Here is a 19050-nt window from a genome sequence, read left to right on the forward strand (position 1 = left end):
ATAGAGAGAGATATGGTCTGGTCGTGCAGGTATTAGAATGAATCTGTAAGACTCTCCTTTCACATTAAGCCCTACCTTATTATACAATGCTTTTTTTGGGGTCCTATCTACATAATAGCATAATAGTGTTTTCTTGAAGGACCCCACCCTTTATCTGAGCCAAGACATGGTAATATGAAGTCTGTAACCCTTCTTGCTTTGTGCCCTTGGTGGATGTTTCTGTCACCTTTCCCTGTCAGATTGCTCATTCCTCTTTGGCTAGACTCTCATCCTTGATTTTCTGGTTGTACCAGTACAGTGAAGAGTGAGTGTGAAGAAACACTAGCACAGTGCTCACAGCAAACCAATGTTCAGATGCAAATTATAGCAATTTTGAAAGTCATTGGACTCCAATTTATTGAGAAAACTGTAAAACACCCAGCTGAGTGTGTCACAGGCAGTGATGTCTCGGAAATGCTACTAAAGCCGTTAATGCAGCCCTGGAGTTCCTCCAACTTTGTTGAACTCCTCTAAGAAATTAATAGCAAACAGTGTGTGGCCTTTTGGGGTGTTGGTTGGGTGAGGAGGTGGCAATGTGGCCTAGTGATTAAAGCTTTGGACTGGAAACCCTCAGATGTCTGATAAGTCCTTGCCCATTAGAGAGTTGCTGAAGCTGCTTGTGCTCCAGTTGTTAAAAATGCATGAAAAGAACGTTTCACCACTCTATATGTGTAAAGTAGGCTAGGATGATTTTCGCTGTAGAAAGATGTAGTATTTTATAAAGTAATTTTTCAAGATGTTCCTTTAGTTTCAGTAGATGAAGTGCGAGCCTAATAAAGGAATCCAACCATCTTTGCAGTAGCATTTTGGACTGAAAATTCTAGTGGGGCTACTCAGACCTGGGAGGCGACAGAAGAAGGGACAGAGGCTTCTTGAGAAGTAAAGCAGAGGGTGGACATGTGCGTGTCTGTTTAAAAGAGAGAAATGATCAAGCACTTAAAAGAGTAGAATTTGCAAGACCTGATCCTCTGCTTAAATTCTTTGTCCTGGTTATGTGGCTGCCAGTGACTCTTGGTTAGAATTCCGGTTCGGATTGGCTAACAGAGTTGGGCAATTAAGGGAAGATATTACCTGTAACCACAAGTGAGTGGTTTGCGGCCAAACCAGAGGTGTGAATGTGCAGGAGGTTGAGGCAATGCGAAGTAAGATCATGGGAGCCATGGATGATCAGATTGGTGGCAGCAGCACTGGAGGGCAGGCCAGGAAGGAGATGACTTCCATAAAACCTAATTTCAGAGAACGAGGGAGGGACACTGCATTTCATAATGTGTCAGCGGCATGCATGATGAGCATCCAAATAATGCAATAAGAAACCCACACAAAATGAAGATCTAACTGCACATTATCATATAGTAGAGCCATCAATTGTACAGTATTAAAATATCCAATACCCTACACTAAAAGCAGCAGCAGCACAAAATTTAACACATTTGAAATTTTTGTTCAATGGCAAAGGACTAAATTATATTGGGGGTAATTCAGTTTGATTTATTTATTTTTTACTCTTCACTCACTGCAAGTTCAGAGTGTTTCAGGATCGTAATGACAGCTACTCCAAAACACCAAGATGTAGAAGTTCACCCACCTGAACTTGAATTATGTAACAAGAAATATATATAATAAAATAATCCATGGATCAGTCTAAGGGACACTGACCTTCAAACCCCAAGGTGGAACTGAAAAACCCTGGAGCACACCCGCACATATCTAAGCAACAACACTGCAGGGTCCAAGAACCACCCTGAGCATCCTGGAAACAGGCTAACAGCGTCAAGCACAAAAGAAAACGTTTTTTTTTCTAGATATAAAAATTTATTTGTAGAATTTCATGAAAAATTGGAAATACAGAATAAGTTGAGTTTGCTGTAAACATTTTAACAATACTTTCAGTCATTGAGGTGAATTTACTTATTGATTTGTTGCACAACATTGCTATCTGCTGGGCGATGGGGGGGCAGTGCCCTACCTGTCCTTAAAAGACTGCTCCACCCAAGAATGGTTTGTATACAGTATGTTACTTACCCCATGTGTTTTGTAGTGATGGCCGAGAAAAAAAATTTAACCATGTTTTTTAAAGAGTCCTCTCTACATAGACTTTGTTGTCTCTGGTTCCCATTTAAATATTAATTTAAAAAGTTATCTCAGCCGGAAAAGGGTGGAGTGCCCTCTTAGGGTTGGGGGAGAGATCCTGCCCCAAGTGGAGGAGTTCAAGTATCTCGGGGTCTTGTACACGAGTAAGGGAAGAATGAAGCGTGAGATCGACAGGCAGATTGGTGCGGCATCCGCAGTGATGCGGGCTCTGCATCGGTCTGTCGTGGTGAAAAAGAGCTGAGCCGTAAGGCAAAGCTCTCAATTTACCAGTCGATCTACGTTCCTACCCTCACCTATGGTCATGAGCTATGGGTAGTGACCGAAAGAACAAGATCGCGAATACAAGCGACTGAAATGAGTTTCCTCCGCAGGGTGTCTGGGCTTACCCTTAAAGATAGGGTGAGAAGCCCAGTCATCCGAGAGGGGCTCAGAGTAGAGCCGCTGCTCCTCCGCATCGAGAGGTGTCAGATGAGGTGGCTCGGGCATCTGATCAGGATGCCTCCTGGACGCCTCCCTGGTGAGGTGTTCCGGGTACGTCCAACCGGGAGGAGGCCCCGGGGAAGACCCAGGACACGCTGGAAGGACTATGTCTCCTGGCTGGCCTGGGAACACCTTGGGATTCTCCCGGAAGAGCTGGAAGAAGTGGCCGGGGAGAGGGAAGTCTGGGCCTCTCTGCTTAAGCTGCTGCCCCCGCGACCCGACCTCGGATAAGCAGAAGAGGATGGATGGATGGATCTCCGCTATCATTTCAAACTACATGGTTGCCTCTCCAACTCTAGTGCCATGTCTGTAAGCATGTTTTTCACCCGGTTTTCTGGTTTTGTTCCTCATAACATAACATAACCAAAACCGGTTAATCCATTAGGTGACATAGATGGGCCACGTAGGGTGCCATTTCTGAAATTTAAGTGGCATGCACTCTTAATAGTGAGGGGCACCATTTTTTAACTCATGTGGTGCACACTTACCTAACCCTAACCCTAACCCGAAAATCAAAGTCAAAGAGCAGAGCAAAAGTCCTGTCCTAAAAATTCACAAAAGAAAGAGCATAGTTCAGAAATAAATTCAATCTGGATAAATCAGAGCTGTGAGAGGTAACCTTCATACAGTATAGTCACACCAATGATGATGTCATTGCGCTATCCCACCTATACCTTGCTGGATTACATCATTTGTCTAGGTCTGTGCCTTTCTCTCTCATTGTGGTTTATGTTTAGCCTTATTGCACCCCTAAAAGACACTTTTCTGGAGTTTATTTTCATCTGGACTTGTTTGTGAAAAGTTTATGGGGTCCTAAAGAGGTGTTTGTTGTTGTGAAACCCTTAGGGAAAAATGCTCCTTTCTTTCCATCCCCCAAAATACTTTTAAAAACTCAAAAAAAGGCTAGAGAAATCGTAAACAAGGCAAAAATTTAACGTTAGTTTTGCAATCTGTTTTATGTGAAGTAAGACTCAACTATTTCTCTGAACAGCACCTAATATTTTTGTAATGTTACCTTTTACATAACCTGCAGAGGACAGTGATGGTGCAGTGCATATTGGTCAAACATGTAGACAGGAGTTTCATTATACTCTACACGTGGCAATAACTCTGAGATTAAATGATTTAATTTTTTATCAAATCACAGCTTTGCTTTTTTGAAAAACCCAATATACTGTACACTCAGAATTATGTGCTTTTGATGAGAAAAATACTTCCATGTTTGTCTGTGTTCTTTTCTGCAGCTGTGTAACACATGAAATCCATACTCCTCAAGACAGGACTCTTGACCAATGGATGTGGGTCTTCTATTCAAAATCTTGCTTCCATTTGAACACATTCCCTCTGTGTGCATTGCTCTGATTTTCTGGAAGTATTTTGGAAAAAATACTGGAGTTTTTGTTTTCCTCTCCTTCAATGTCAACTGGCCATAGTTCAACAATTAATTAATGGGCAGATATTGCTGGACTCCATTTATGGCAAATCGTATCCAAATATTCTGTTCTCTATGTGTTTAAACCAATATGTGTCTTAAGTGCGTTAATTCTGTATTTAGTCATTTATAGAATTTATATTTGTATTTTACCTAAGAACTTGTCACAGCTCTGCACCTGCACTCAGTAATGAGCACTATACCAAAAAAAAACTGAAATCAGTTGAATGAAATACTGTTTGCTGTGGTTCAGTATTGGTCATCATAGGTGCCTATTCTATCAGAGACATTATTATCTCTGTTCTCGTTGAAAACATTAGAACAATCTAGATGAGAGCAGGCCATTCTTCCTATCCACCCAATTCCTCCAATATAGCATGAAATCAAGTTTTGATCGATCCCTTAAGTCCTTTCTCCCAGACTAGTTTGTAGCTTTTTCCACAGTTTCCAACTATGTCCCCTTGTGCTTGATGAACTCATCCTAAAATAACAGTCTCGATCCACTGGACTAATTCCGTCCATTAATTTGAACACTTCAATCATGTCACCTCTTCTTTCTCTTAAACTGAACAGGCTCAGTTGTTTTAATCTTTCCTCATAACTCATCCCCTGCATTCCTTGAGTCAGCCTATTAGCTCTTCTCTGGACTTTTTCTAGTGCTACTACGAGGTGTGGCAGAAAAGTAATGAGACTGGCAACACTGCAAGCGATCTGGCAACGCTGCGCTGTTGTCCTTGATAGAGCACGTGTATCAGTACCCTCCCATAGCTCAGTGCGAGTTTCAACTCCTTCCGTTAACTACGTGATTTTTGTGACTGCTATTAGCGAAGTTGTGTTTTTGGTTGTGCGTCACGCAAAATGGAACTGCGGAATTTGGAGCAACGTTGTGCCATTAAGCGGCAAGTGTGACGTTTGAAAAGTTAAAACAGGCCTATGGGGAACATTCTTTATCCCGAGCTCAAGTTTTTCGCTGGCACAAATCATTTTTGGAAGGCAAAAAACACGTTGAAGATGAACACCGTTCAGGGAGGACTTCGAAAACCAATGAAAACATCGAACGTGAGAACACTCTTGTGAGATCAGACCGTCGTTTAACATTAAGAATGTTGAGTGAACAATTAAATTTGAACAGATTTACCGTTCATTAAATTTTGACTGAACATTTGCACATGCGAAAGGTCTGTGCCAAAATGGTGCCTAAAAACCTCACAATTGAGCAGAAGGACAATCAAAAAAACAAGTGTCTTGATCTTCTTGACAGAATCGCTAATGAGCAAGATTTCTTTAGTCATGTGATCACAGGTGATGAATCATGGACTTTTGAATACGATCCTGAGACCAAGAGGCAAAGTCAGGAGTGGCACACTGCAAACTCTCCTCGACCAATGCTGATTTGTTTTTTTGACAAAAGGGGAATCGTCCACAAAGAATTTGTTCCTCCAGGACAAACTGTCAACCAAGTTTTTTATAAAGACGTCCTTGAAAGGCTCAGAAAAAGGGTCATTCGCGTGAGACCAGACATTGCAGACAAATGGATGCTCCATCATGACAATGCCCCATGTCACACTGCACTCTCCTTAACAGAATTTTTGACCTCAAAAGGCATTCCTGTGGTTCCCCAGCCCCCTTATTCACCTGACCTCAGTCCGTGTGACTTTTTCCTTTTTCCTAAACTGAAAAATGTCCTCAAAGGACGTCATTTCGCGACGTTAGAAAACATCCAAAAGAGTGTAACGGACATGCTGAAGACCATACCGACTGAAGACTTCCAGAGCTGCTACCAACAGTGGGAACAAGTCTCCATCGGTGTGTAGCTGCCCAAGGGAACTACTTTGAAGGGGATAACATTGATGTTTGAAAAAAATTAAAACTTTGGTAAATAAAAAATCAGTCTCATTACTTTTCTGCCACACCTCTTTTTGTAGCCTGGACACCACAGTTTCACATAGCACTCCAGATTTGGTCTAACCAGTGTGTTATAAAGCTTTAGCATAACCTTCTTGGACTTGTACTCTACATTTCAGGGCGTTATATGACCTAACATCCTGTTATCATTCTTAATTGCTTCTGAACACTATCTGGAAATTGATGGTGTCGACTCCACTATGACTCCAAAGATTTACTTTGGATTTTCAGACCTCCCATTGTTTACTCAAACCTAACATTTTCTTCCTACATGTAATACTTTATATTGACTGACATTAAATTTCACAAATCTGCCCAAACCTGCATGGTGTCCAAGTCCCTCTGTTATGATTCAATTGTCTCTAGATTATCTGCTAATCCACCTAGCTTGGCATCATCTACAAATTTAACCATTTTGTTTATATTTCTATCAAAATCATTTATATATATTAAAAATAGCATTGGCCTCAGCACTGACCACGGAGGGACACCACTCTCAACATCAGCCAAGTCTGATTAGGTTCCACACACCATAATCCTCTGTTTCATATACCAAGCCAATTATGCATCTACAAACAATACCTTGAGCTCCCACTTCTTTTAGTTTGATGGCGAACCTCTCATGTGGCACCTTATCAGATGCTTTCTGAAAGTCAAGATAAATAATATATTCGCCACTTTGATGACATCCTTTTGTTGCTCTCTTATAGAATTCCAGCATGTTGGTAAAACATGACCTCCCTCTTCTGAAACCATGCTGACTGTTCAGTAAAATTCCTGGTCTTGCCATATGTTGCTCAATCTTATCTTTAATAATTCCTTTACTTGTGTTGTATGTAGAAAAGTAGAGAATTGGCAGACCTGGCCCAGGTGTCCTTTAGAGAGATAGTGTGCACCCCTAAGGTGGTGCGGGAGGAGATTCCAGACCAGACAAGTAGAGATAGGTGGGTTGCGGTCACAAGGCATAAGGTAAAGGGTGCACACTGTCCGGGGCCATCAACCCCAGAATTAGAAGTGTCAAATCATTTCCACGTCCTTGTGGAGCTGGGCAGTGTTTCTGATGATTCTGAAGTGTTAGGTAGGGATGAGGAGCCCCAACAGGCCACCTCAAAACCAATTCACAGAGAGAGGTAGTGATAGTTGGGGACTCAGTCATTAGGGGGATTGAAGCACAGGTTTGCTCCTGAGACAGAGAGCCTCACATGGTGTGTTGCAGAGGTGGATCCAGTTGTCATTAATAATAATAATAATAATTCATTACATTTCTATACATTATCCATGTTGGAACAAATGACATAAATAAGAGTAGTCTGTCAGCTCTGCAATCCAAATTCAAAGAGTTAGGTGCCAAGCTGAAGAGAAGAACTGATAAGGTAGTCTTCTCTGAAGTTGTGCCTGTGCCACGTGCCAATCCAGGTACGATTGAGAAGATTAGGAGGCTTAACGCATGGCTGAAATCTTGGTGCAGGGTAGAAGGGTATAGGTTTATGGGGCATTGGGACTACTTTTGGAAAATATGGGACTTGTTCTGCTACGACAGTTTACATCTCAACCTGAGGGCCACCAATGTATTGGGGAGGTGTATGAGTAGGCTAGTCGAGGATTGTTTAAACTAGGGAATAGGGTGTAGGGACTTTAGGACAGGCAAGGTTTAGGACTATATATGAAGGAACAAACAATGGTGTAGAAATAAAAATGAGTAGTAATGTAAATTCTAATCCAACATTTAAAAGCAGAACGAGTAAAACATTAAAAATAGCTTGCCTTAATGCTAAAAGTATCAAAAATAAGGCAAGTGAGTTGGAGTTGTATGTAGGAGAGCAGAATTATGATATTATAGCAATAACGGAAACCTAGCTAAATAACAAAATATAGGGATGAGTATAACATAGAGGGATAAACATTTTTAGGAAGGATAGACAGAACAGTAAAGGAGGTGAGGTTGCTGTTTATGTCAAGTAGAATTTAAATGTCATTAATTTTCAGTTGGATGATGAGCCCCATCTTAGTGAGGACATGTGGCTTTGCCTGGAAAGCATTAGGGAAAGAGGCCTTATTTTAGGAGTGTGTTATAGACCACCCAATTCAGACAGTAATTTCAAACACACATCTTTTTAATAATATTGAAAAGGCAATATTAATTGTCCGAATATTAACTGGGATAAACATATAAATGGAGGAGCAGAAGAGCTATTCTAATGGGGAACAACATTTTAATACGAATAGCATATCAAGAACTCTTTTGTTGTCTAATGTTATCAGCGGAGGATGTACTACATTACCTTTCTTGGATACATCCTTCTTTCAACAGTAATTCGGGCGGTGGAAGACGGTACAGTGTTAACGGTTGTTTATACTCTATGGAATATTATAAGCTGATGTTCTCATCTTCTGCACCATCACCACCAACTGTTTCAGCATAGTCTATTGATACGCATTTAACCAATTTACAGTGTAACTGATCAAAAATTTTCGTTTTAATTCATTTAACTTCATCGTTTCTCTATGCTAGGATTGCCTGTGTACTCATTTCTTCTGTTGACAACCCTTTGGGATGAAATTCTTCAATAAGATTTGGACATAATAAGTCTTCTTTTATTGGGAACTTAAAGTGAGGAAAATGTAATAATTTATAAGGGCTAAGAGAGCAGGAACTGTGTCTGACAAAAGCATTCACACGAATAAGAGATGAGAGGGCCATGTGCATAGTTGAATATGGTTGCGACGAGGGTGTGACTTGAAAAAATCGCATGGCCAAAGTGTTGTCTCGTGACAAATGAAATTATCTCTTTGAAAAAGTCTTGTCTCAGGATTTCTTTTTACAATAGAGAGATATGGAAATTTGGAAAAAAAACTCCACAGTGTTGTTAATAAAGATTTTAAAAAAAGAAGCTGCAAAGGAAAAAACAGCTTTATAAGTAAAAGTTAACAAAAAGAATAAAGGGAGTATTCCTTTACATGGTGTCAGGGATGCCAGGTGCCATGACCTGGCCGGGACGCCATGAGGGACCGGATGTGGGTCTGTGCCCACCCTGGAGCACGTGGGGGTCGCCTTCCTGATTGGTTTGGGGGCCACGGGTACAGGGCATGGAAGCTCCACCCTGTAGGGGCCCGTGGTCACCGCCAGGAGGAGCCCCAATGCCTTGGGGACCTGTTACCCCAGCACTTCCGCCACACCAGGAAGTGCTGGGGGGAAGAATTAGGACGGCACCCGGAGGACAGCCGGCACTTCCGCCACGCTGGGGCGTGGCCAGAAGAGGAGTGATGGGAACACCTGGGGCTCATCCGGGGTCTGTATAAAAGGGTCCGTCTCCCTTCATTCGAAGCTAGAGTCGGGTGGAAGAAGGACGAGGCAAGAGAGGAGAGTGAAGGTGGCCCGAAGAAAGGCATTGTGGCCAGGACTGTGACTTTGGGGTTTGTGCACTAATTTGGGGTCTGAGTGACCAATTATTATTGTATATATTTATAAATAAACGTGTTTGTGGGTGACATGAACGTGTCTGCCTGTCTGTGTCCGGGTCAACCTCCACAATGTGGATTCTTGTGCTGCACACCCTTATAACATTTCCATGATTCTCAAATATCATGTCAGCAAATTATAAATTCATAAAAATTAAAAACAGGACAGATTCGGGCTCCAATCACTAGGGCTCTGAGGTTTAGGAAACTGACTACTTTGACAATTTCAGCCTTCAATGTACAGCTCTACAGTTCACAGGTGAACTGAGGCAAGACAGTCACCGTCTGCTCTCCAGACGCTGCTGTGTGATTGATTGCACTTTAATACTCAATTTCATTTCTTGTATTAATATGTTTGCCTGCCTTTCATCTCCTTGACCTGGTCCCGGTTTATTTCACTTTATCAACAGAAACTATTCTGGCATTGACAGTGCAAGCCATCTGATTCTTTTAATAAGTTGCTAAAGTGAGGTATGAAATTTGAACAGCCCCGCACAGCCTGCAGCTAAACATTACAATAGCAGTGGGTGGAGTGTCTCGTTTTGGTTTTTTTCTGAGGTATTGAACAGTAAAAACTGTGCTGCTGCTGTGAGTTCAGTGCTAACAGGGTAACCACACAGATGGCAGAATGAAACCAAGAAAAATCCTGCCTGTATTTGTTATACTCGCATGTCTGCTTTTACTGTACATTCTTCACAAGAATCGAGAGCTCACACAGTAAGTTCTCCCATATTTTCTGTTTTTTCTTTTTTGTTTTATGAGGCTGAAAGTCTCATCAGCTGTCTGTTAACAAGACTGGCGCACCTTTCTGTCCGCTCATTATAACTTATGTGCCGAAGGGCTTTTGGAGAGATTTGTATCTACTATTGCATAGAAAAGTCATTGACATGAACACCCAAGAGGGAGAGAGCTAGATCTACAGTACATGTTCATATTGTTTCATAGAAATAATCAAATCATCGTTACTTAATGTAGTGCCTTTCATAACACATTTATCAAACCAAAATGTTTAAATATCAAGTCCCTACACCTATGGATTAGAATATATGGTTATGGATAACATAAATGTATGTGAAATATATTTGTAAATGTATTATATCATCCCGGGGGCTGCATGGTGGCTCAGTGGGTAATGCTGTTGACAGTCCTGTATGGACTTTGCACGTATGGCGGGCTTAACACATGGGCACATTTGGTACTGGCGGGGGCCCCAGGAGCCTAGAGGCCCACAGTATTTCTGATGCCTATGCATGTTTCTGTTTTGCTATCAAAACAGGGGCACTAGAGCACAACTTTGCTCGGGGCCTATGATGCTGTTAAGATGGCCCTGTGGACTGTGTGTTCCCACCAGTGTCTATGTGGATTTTCCTTCGGGTTCTTCTGTTTGCTTCCAACCTCCCAAACACGTGTGTGCATAAAAGTATGATTATTGATTCTAAATTTAAGAGTGTGTGTGAGTGTGAACAGACTGTTGGTTCGCCACTCAGAGCAGAGTCCTGCTTTGTGCCTAATGATGTCAAGTTAGGCTTCAGCCACTCGAATAATGTATTGGGATAAGCAGGCTGGAGGCTGTTATGTATTTCAAATGGAACCAGGAACTTTTAGAAACTCAGGAACTTTTGTAGCATTCCCATCTCAGGAGCTCACGGCCATTTGTAGCTCCTGGTACTTACTTCAGGGTATGTGCTTTTGGTTCAACTAGGAACTATCATGAGTGGGACTTGGGAGATGAATTGTGTTTGTTAATTGACGACAAGCACTGGCGCTATTTACAAATCTGTTAGTAGTTTAAATTCTGGAGAGTTATCTGTGAAAATGGAGTGCCATACTTTGCACATCATTACTGTTTATAGCCTCCTCCATGTTGCGCTGTTCCATGCACTGCATTGAAGTAATAATCTGAATTTGTGATAACTTCAAATCCATATGGTGGCGATGGGGTGTTGTGGAGTCCCGATGAACTCACAATTGTGCTGCACTTCTCACTGCATCACTCTTCATAGCCATCTCTTTGGTGCACCGCACCGTACACCATAGCAAAGCAATAAGTCAGATCCAAGCCCTTACAGTGTTTCTGGTTAATCTGAACATTTTTGAATATTTTTTCTTGTGATGCTTCAGTTTTCTTTCCACAACTCCAAGATGTTAAACGTATGTTAATAGGTAGCACTTGATTGGCTCTGTAATGGCCTGGCCTGGGATGGTTGCTTGCACCCAAAGCTGGTCCTCAGTGACCTGTACTAGAATACTGGAGTATACAGAAGGGTGGGCAGATGTGCTTCAATTCAATTTATTTATTTATTTTTTTTTTATTTTTATTTATTTATTTATTTATTAATTTTATTACAATCAATACATAGCAATCAAGTTTTTACAAAAAAAAAAAATATGCTAAGAACAGATCGATCCCCACCCTTGAGAGAGAGAGCAAGCCAAGCGGTGTAAAATTTAAGGCTTTTAAAAATACCTAAATCAACAAATTCTCTGTGCTTTATAAAATCATTTCAAAATATTACTGATTAGATCCTGCCATGTTTTGAAAAAGTCTGCACAGATCCTCTAACTGAGTATTTGATTTTTCCAATTTTAAATAATATAACACATCAGTTTCCCACTGACTTAAAGAGGAGAGTTTGGGTTCTTCCAGTTTATCAGAATAAGTCTGCGTGCCAACAGTGTAGTGAATGCAATCACAGTTTGTTTGTCTTTCTCCACTTTAAGACCCTCTGGAAGAACCCCAAACACAGCTGTTAATGGGTTAGGAGGGATTGTGAGTCCAAGACTGTCTGAGAGGTAATTAAAATTTTTGTCCAGAATAATGTTAATTTGGAGCAGGCCCAGAACATGTGACCTAGTGAGGCTGGGGCTTGGTTGCAACGTTCGCAGGTTGGATCATGCCCTGGAAACATTTTGGAGAGTTTTAGTCGAGACAGATGTGCTCGATATATAATTTTGAGTTGTATAATTGTATGCTTTGCATATGGAGCTTGAGTGAATTCTCTGCATTGCTACTTTCCACTCCTTTTCTGATATATTAATTGAGAGGTCATTTTCCCAGTGTCCTCTTGGATCTTTGAAAGGAAGGGATTGTAAAAGGATTTTATATATTGTAGAGATGGAGTCTAACTCCTTGAAATTGAGCAATAATTTTTCCAGCGTGGATGAGGGTGCAAGATGAGGAAAATCTGGAAGGTTCTGTTTAACAAAGTTCTGATTTGAAGATAGTGAAAGAAATTTGTAGCTGGAATGTTAAATTTGGAATGTAATTGTTCATAGGATGCAAAGGCGTTGTCTATATAAAGATCTCTAAGCAAGTTAATTCCAAATTTTTCCAGATATTAAAACTGCATATGTTTGTGAGGGTTGAAAGAGGTGGTTCTTTTGCAGGGTGCCACAGAAAGAAGCTTCTCCGTCTTAAAATGCTTTCTACATTGGTTCCAGATTCTAAGTGAGTGGAGCACAATTGGGTTATTAGTGTATTGCCGATAGCGTGTGTTTATTGGAGCACAAAGCAAGGAATACAAAGAAGTACTGCAGGATTTTACTTCTATTGCGGTCCATGCCTGTGTATGTTCTTCTATTTGTGTCCAGGTTCTTATCGACTGTATATTTGCCCAGTAATAAAACTGGAAGTTAGGTAGAGCCATGCCGCCTTCTGCCTTTTGTCTTTGTAGGGTCGCTCTTTTGATGCGTGGATGTTTAGAATTCCAAATAAATGAGGTTATTGTTGAATCTAATTGCTTAAAGAACGATTTATTAATGTATATTGGTATGTTTTGAAATAAAAAGGAGCTTAGGAAGAATATTCATCTTAACAGTGTTAATTCTTCCAGCTAGTGTGAGATGAAGGGTTGACCATCTATGCAAGTCTTGTTTAATTTTTTCCATACAGGCAGACGAAATTTTGTTGATAAAGAGCTTTATGTTTACTTGTGATGTTTACCCCGAGGTATTTAAACTGTTCTGCAATGATAAAAGGAAGGGTGTCTAATCTAATATTATATGCTTGAATTCACGGAAAGAGTACACTTTTATTCAGATTAATTCTGAGACCAGAGAGCTTTTGAAATTCTGTGAGTGCTGCTAAGACTGCAGGCACAGAATTTTCTGGGTCCGATATATACAGTACCATGTCATCTGCATATAATGAGATTTTCTGTTCCAGTCCTTCTCTGCTAATCCCCTTTATCTGATCAGTATTTCGACAATGTATTGCCAGTGGTTCAATGGCAATTGCAAACAGCAGTGGTGACAAAGGGCATCCTTGTCTTGTGCCACGTTCTAGTTTAAAGTAGTCTGAGCAAATGTTATTGATGCAAACTGAAGCTTCTGGGTTAGTATACAGTAATTTAATCCATGCACAAATGTTGGGCCAAACCCAAACTTCTCCAAAATAGTAAAAGGTATTTCCATTCAATCATGTCGAATGCTTTTCTGCATCCAATGATAATAATATTTCTGGGGTGTTTGATTTAGTTGGTGAGTATATTACATTAAACAGGCGTCGAAGATTTGAAGATAAGTGTCGGCCCCTAATAAATCCAGTTTGGTCTTGTGATATTATTGAGGGAGCACTTTCTCCATCCTTCTAGCTATGATTTTAGAGAGTATTTTAACGTCGTTATTCAGAAGTGAAATTGGTCTGTATGATGCACATTGTAATAAGTCCTTATTTTGTTTTGGAAAGACAGTGATTAGTGCTTGGCGAAAGGTTTGTGGAAGAGATTGGTTATCTCTGGCTTCTGTAAATGTTGCTAATAGGAGGGAGCTAGCTGAGCGGAGAATTTCTTGTAAAACTCTGCAGGGTAGCCATCAGGGCCTGCTGCTTTTCCACCTTGGGTGACTTTATAGCATCCAGTAATTCTGATAATGACAGAGGTTTATCGAGCTCCTCCACACTAATAGCGTCAATTTGTGGTATCTGTAATTTATCCAGAAATGCATTAGATTGTATATTGTCTTCTTTAAACTCAGTAGTATATAGGGATTTATAGTAGTCTCTAAAAGTGCACATTATATTTTTGTGTTCGATGATTTTATCTCCATTAGTGTTAGTAATTACGAGATTGCGTTGCGCACTTCTTGCTTGTGAATTTGTTGCGCTAAAAGCTTATTAGCTTTCTCTCCATGTTCATAATAATGATGTCTGGATTTGTAAATTAGTTGTTCGGTTTCTTTAGTTGTCAAGAGGTTTAATTCTGAATGTAGAGCCTGCCTCCTCTTATGTAGAGTCTCGCTTGGTAGTCTGGCATGTTCTTCATCTATTTTAGTAATTTCGCTTTTTATCTCTGCTACTTTCTTCGCTTCGGATTTATTGGTCTCGTCCGATGCGAGAGATGGACGTCTGAAGTGGAGCTCCGCTAGCAGTGGTGCTATTTTTCATATTATTTGCTTATTATTCTGAGATATCCTGTATTTATTCAACCCGAGAGGGACCGCTACAGTATATGTAAACACATATAAACATGGCCAACAAGAAGGGGGGTCCGAAAGAATCGAAGACTAAAGCTACATCCAAGCTGCGATCAGCAAGCCCTAGTTCGAGATACGGCCTCTCAGAGACAGACCTGGATCAGATGGGCGAAAGTACAGACTCCTCGGGACCACGGTCCGCTACATCGTCGCCTGCTGAGAGCGAAAAGGGGGCGAAGGTGCGATCGTGAGTGCAGATGTGGATAGCTCGCCGATTGGAGAGGATTACCTGAAACTGGAAAAGGCCGGGAGGTCCGCGGCTTCAGTTACGCAATCACGCGGGACTGGAGCAGCGGGACACCGCTTCAGCAGAGTCTGCTGCTTCATCTACGGTACAAGAAGGCACATTTGAGCTATCTGAACTGAAAGTGTTGCTCGCTGACCTCAGGCAAGATATAAAGAAAAGCGAGAAGGCTAATGAGAAAGCAACGGCAAAGGCACATGAGAGACTGAAACAGGAGATGAAACAGGCCAATGAATGTCTGCGACAGGAAATCCAACAGGCAAATGAAAGGCCGTCAAGAGGTACAGCTTGAACTTCGACAGGTGCTGGGTAAAATTGAAGAGCGCATTGAGAAAAACTCGCTAAACTGAGCACGCTTGCTGATCGATTGGAGCATCTTAGTGAGACATTCACGAATCGGATCGAAATAGCGAACATCTAGCTGCCAGTGCCGAGGAAAGAGCAGTAAATGTCAGTTGAATGTAAAAACTCGGAGAAAAACTTGGAGACAGACTGGCTGCTTTAGAAGATGGGAATAGAAGGTATAATGTCAGAATTGAAGGCTTGCCGGAGAATCGAGAAAGTTTAAACCCGGTGAAATTCGCAACTGAACTTTTTTCTAAAATAATCGGGCGACTTTAAAGCAGAATCTGAGATAGCAGCGGCTTACGCGTCACGCTGATCAAACACCGTCAGACCCGACCAAGATCTTTTATAGTCCGTTTTGAACGATTATCATTTAAGTTAGAGGTGATGGAACTCCTCAGGAAAAAAAGGAAGATATTATATATGAAGATTGCCAAATTCGCGTCTTCCCTGACTTCTCTCCAGCAACAGCTATCAAAGCGCCGCCTTCTATAATATTAAACAGCTGCTACGGCAAGCCAATGTCAAATCGGCCTCCTGTATCCGCAAAACTGAAAGTGGAATGGCAGGGGCATTTCTATGTTTTCGCTAGCAAGGAGGAGGCAGAAAATGAGTTAAGAAAGCTGATCCGGACTATTCTGATACATAATTGTGAGTCATGGCGGTAAATGATAAAGCTAGGATTAATAATCTACTGTCTGATCTATTTGTTTTAAAATACGGGTTTTTATCAGCATATATTCTCATATTCTTATATTATTATTACTTACTTATTACTTATCATTACTTAGTATTACTAGGGCTAAATGTTTGTGTTTTATTGTGCTTAATTACGTTTTCCTCCTCTTTTTTTTTTCTTTTCTAATTATTTCATGTGTACCCTAAATGAGACTGTTCAATATCATACCCTTGGTTTGCTGTTATTGCTATTACTGCATTAAGACTTGTTATGCTTGTTTTGGACACATCTTTAACACCATCACCTGGGTTTATTATCTGGGGATATCATCTTAATGCACTAAAATTGATGAAGATTATGTATGTATGTATGTATATATATATATATATATATGTATATGTGTATATATATATATATATATATATATATATATATATATATATAAGTGCAAAATTCTTTTCTTTCTTTTTCCTCTTTTAAAGACTATATTGGTAACAGATATCTCTATCTTTTAACCTTAAAGCGCCACTGCATGGGGGCTTGATGTGCTTTGGACGTGCTCTGTCTCTGGGTATGTCAGAGGACTGGGACTGCATGAAGTGGGTTTTAGCCTCACCTGGGGAGGCAAAAAGGGAGGGTGGGGGTTAAGGGGAAGAGAAAGAGAGCAGGCTTGATCTATATCTAATCTATCATCTCAATCTTTATAATTATAACTATCAACGTAATAATAAGCTGCATGGCAACAACTCTTGGGGAATAGGAAATTAAGACCTAAACTATTTCACTTCCAGTTAAGACTATAATATGACACCAAAACTCAGAATCAGTGTCTCCATGATGGGACAGTTAACTTCGTAAGCTGGAATGTTAAAGGCCTGAATCACGAATTAAAGAGAAAGAAAGTACTTTCTCACCTAACAGGTCTAAATGCTAAAATAGTATTTTTACAGGAAACCCACTTACTAAGTAAGGATCAGTTCCGGCTGCAAAAGACTGGACTGGCCAAATGTTCCATTCTAGTTTTACAAAGAAAACTAGAGGGGTGGGAATTCTCATACATAGAACAGTACCATTTGTAGCATCAGATGTAGTATTGGATCCTGAAGGGAGATATGTGATGGTCATGGGAGACTTATCTAACTGTAAAATGATTTTGATAAATGTTTATGCACCTAATGTTGATGATAAGGAATTTATACAAAATTTATTTGCATCCATTCCCAATCTGAACACTCATAAACTTATAATGGCTGGGGACTTTAATTGTGTTCTAAATCCACTTTTAGATAAGACTTCCTCCACAGGGGGAACGGCAACTAACACCGCAAAGATAATTACAAAGTTTATAACTGATCACAACTTATCAGATCCCTGGAGGTTTTTAAACCCAAATTCAAGAACATATTCTTTCTACTCACCAGTACATCATTGCTACTCAAGGATTGATTACTTCTTTATAGATAATAACTTCTTGCCTAAGATTAAATCTTGTAAATACGATGCTATTGTTATTTCAGACCATGCTCCGATGATCTTGGAGCTGAAATTACTAAGCCCCATACACTCACCCCGCAGATGGCGTCTCAATCCGCTTCTATTAGCTGACGAGAATTGTACTGAATTTATATCCAAACAAATTGAATTCTTTCTAGAGACAAATACATCCCCTGAGATCTCTGCAGGAACACTCTGGGAAACTCTTAAGGCCTTCTTAAGAGGACAGATTATCTCATATCTTTCCCAATTCAATTTATTGAGTGTAAGCCCAAACCACAGTAACTAGTGCAGGTAAATGTAATTACAAACTTTACAAAACTAAACTTATTCAATAAATGTGCAGAGTATTTGACAGTAATGGGAAAAAAATAGACATCCAGCAAAATGCCTGACTGGAAGTACATTTACATATTCTGTGTAAATGTGCATGTTGAAAATTGATTTTGTCTGAACAGCCACACAGACGCATTTGTTTAGCCACAGAATGAAGGAAATGGAAGTTTCCAGATTTTTATCTCCACTGCAGGGCTGTCCAAATCCAATCTTGGAGGGCTGCAGTGGTTTCTGGTTTTCCTTCCCGTTACTTTCTTCGTCAGTGACCAGTTTCTACTGTTAATTGACTTTTCATTTCCCTTCATTTCATTTTTAAAATGCAGTCCTCTGAGTTGCCTTTACCTCCCCCATAAACACACCCAAAAAGAAAAGAGACTTGAAGTGAGCCAACAGATAAGTCGGGGCCTCAAACTCCAACCAATTTCACTTCAACCAGTCTCTTATTTAGAGGTTCAAACTTGTCATTAATTAAACCCGTTATTTAATTCCATGGCTAGTTGGTGCTCTCAATCTGCCACAGCAGACATTTCCAAAACTATTCATTTTCTTTTCTTAAAGCACCATGAAAATGTTTTGTGGACCTGTCTGCAGGTCAACATTACTGAGACCTTCACCTTTTTTAATTTTCTGATATTGTATGATGGATACATACGAGCTGGTCATGTGACACCTTGTTCTGTATCTTCTTATTGTTTGACTGCTAATTATTAAAAAAAATACAATTAAGGTAGCCTGAGTCTAAAATAGCAAGTCAATAAAAATTAAGACAAAAGAAGTGAATTAGCTGCAAAAACTGGTCACTAATTAGGAAAATGGTTAGAATGAAAATGTGCAGCCACAGCGGACCTCCAGGACTCAAATGAGACCCGGTGCTGCCCATTTCCCAGTGTGATTGCAGTGCTGCAGATGTTCTGCCTCAAACTGTGACTGCCTGTGGCACTGTGGTCATGCTGATGGTGATATTTATTTCTCAAGCCTGGCAACCAGACATCGGTGTCCTTAATTATTATATGATCCATTATTTCGCAACACCCACATTCTTTCTTTACAATAATGTAAAAATGCACATCTCTC

The 19050-nt window shown here is 40.4% G+C and overlaps 1 protein-coding gene across 1 annotated transcript in view; it reads left to right on the forward strand.

Moving 5' to 3' along the window:
• The first annotated feature begins 10000 nt into the window (after nt 1–10000).
• Nucleotides 10001–19050, forward strand: part of LOC120526466 (alpha-2,8-sialyltransferase 8F-like) — a 56372-nt gene continuing 47322 nt past the window's right edge. The window contains exon 1 of the mRNA XM_039749632.1: nt 10001–10123. Within this exon, the coding sequence (XP_039605566.1) occupies nt 10035–10123 (89 nt within the window). The 5' untranslated portion in view covers nt 10001–10034. The remainder of the gene's footprint in view (nt 10124–19050) is intronic.

Source organism: Polypterus senegalus, chromosome 3, assembly GCF_016835505.1.
Source record: "Polypterus senegalus isolate Bchr_013 chromosome 3, ASM1683550v1, whole genome shotgun sequence".
NCBI classification, from domain to species: domain Eukaryota; kingdom Metazoa; phylum Chordata; class Cladistia; order Polypteriformes; family Polypteridae; genus Polypterus; species Polypterus senegalus.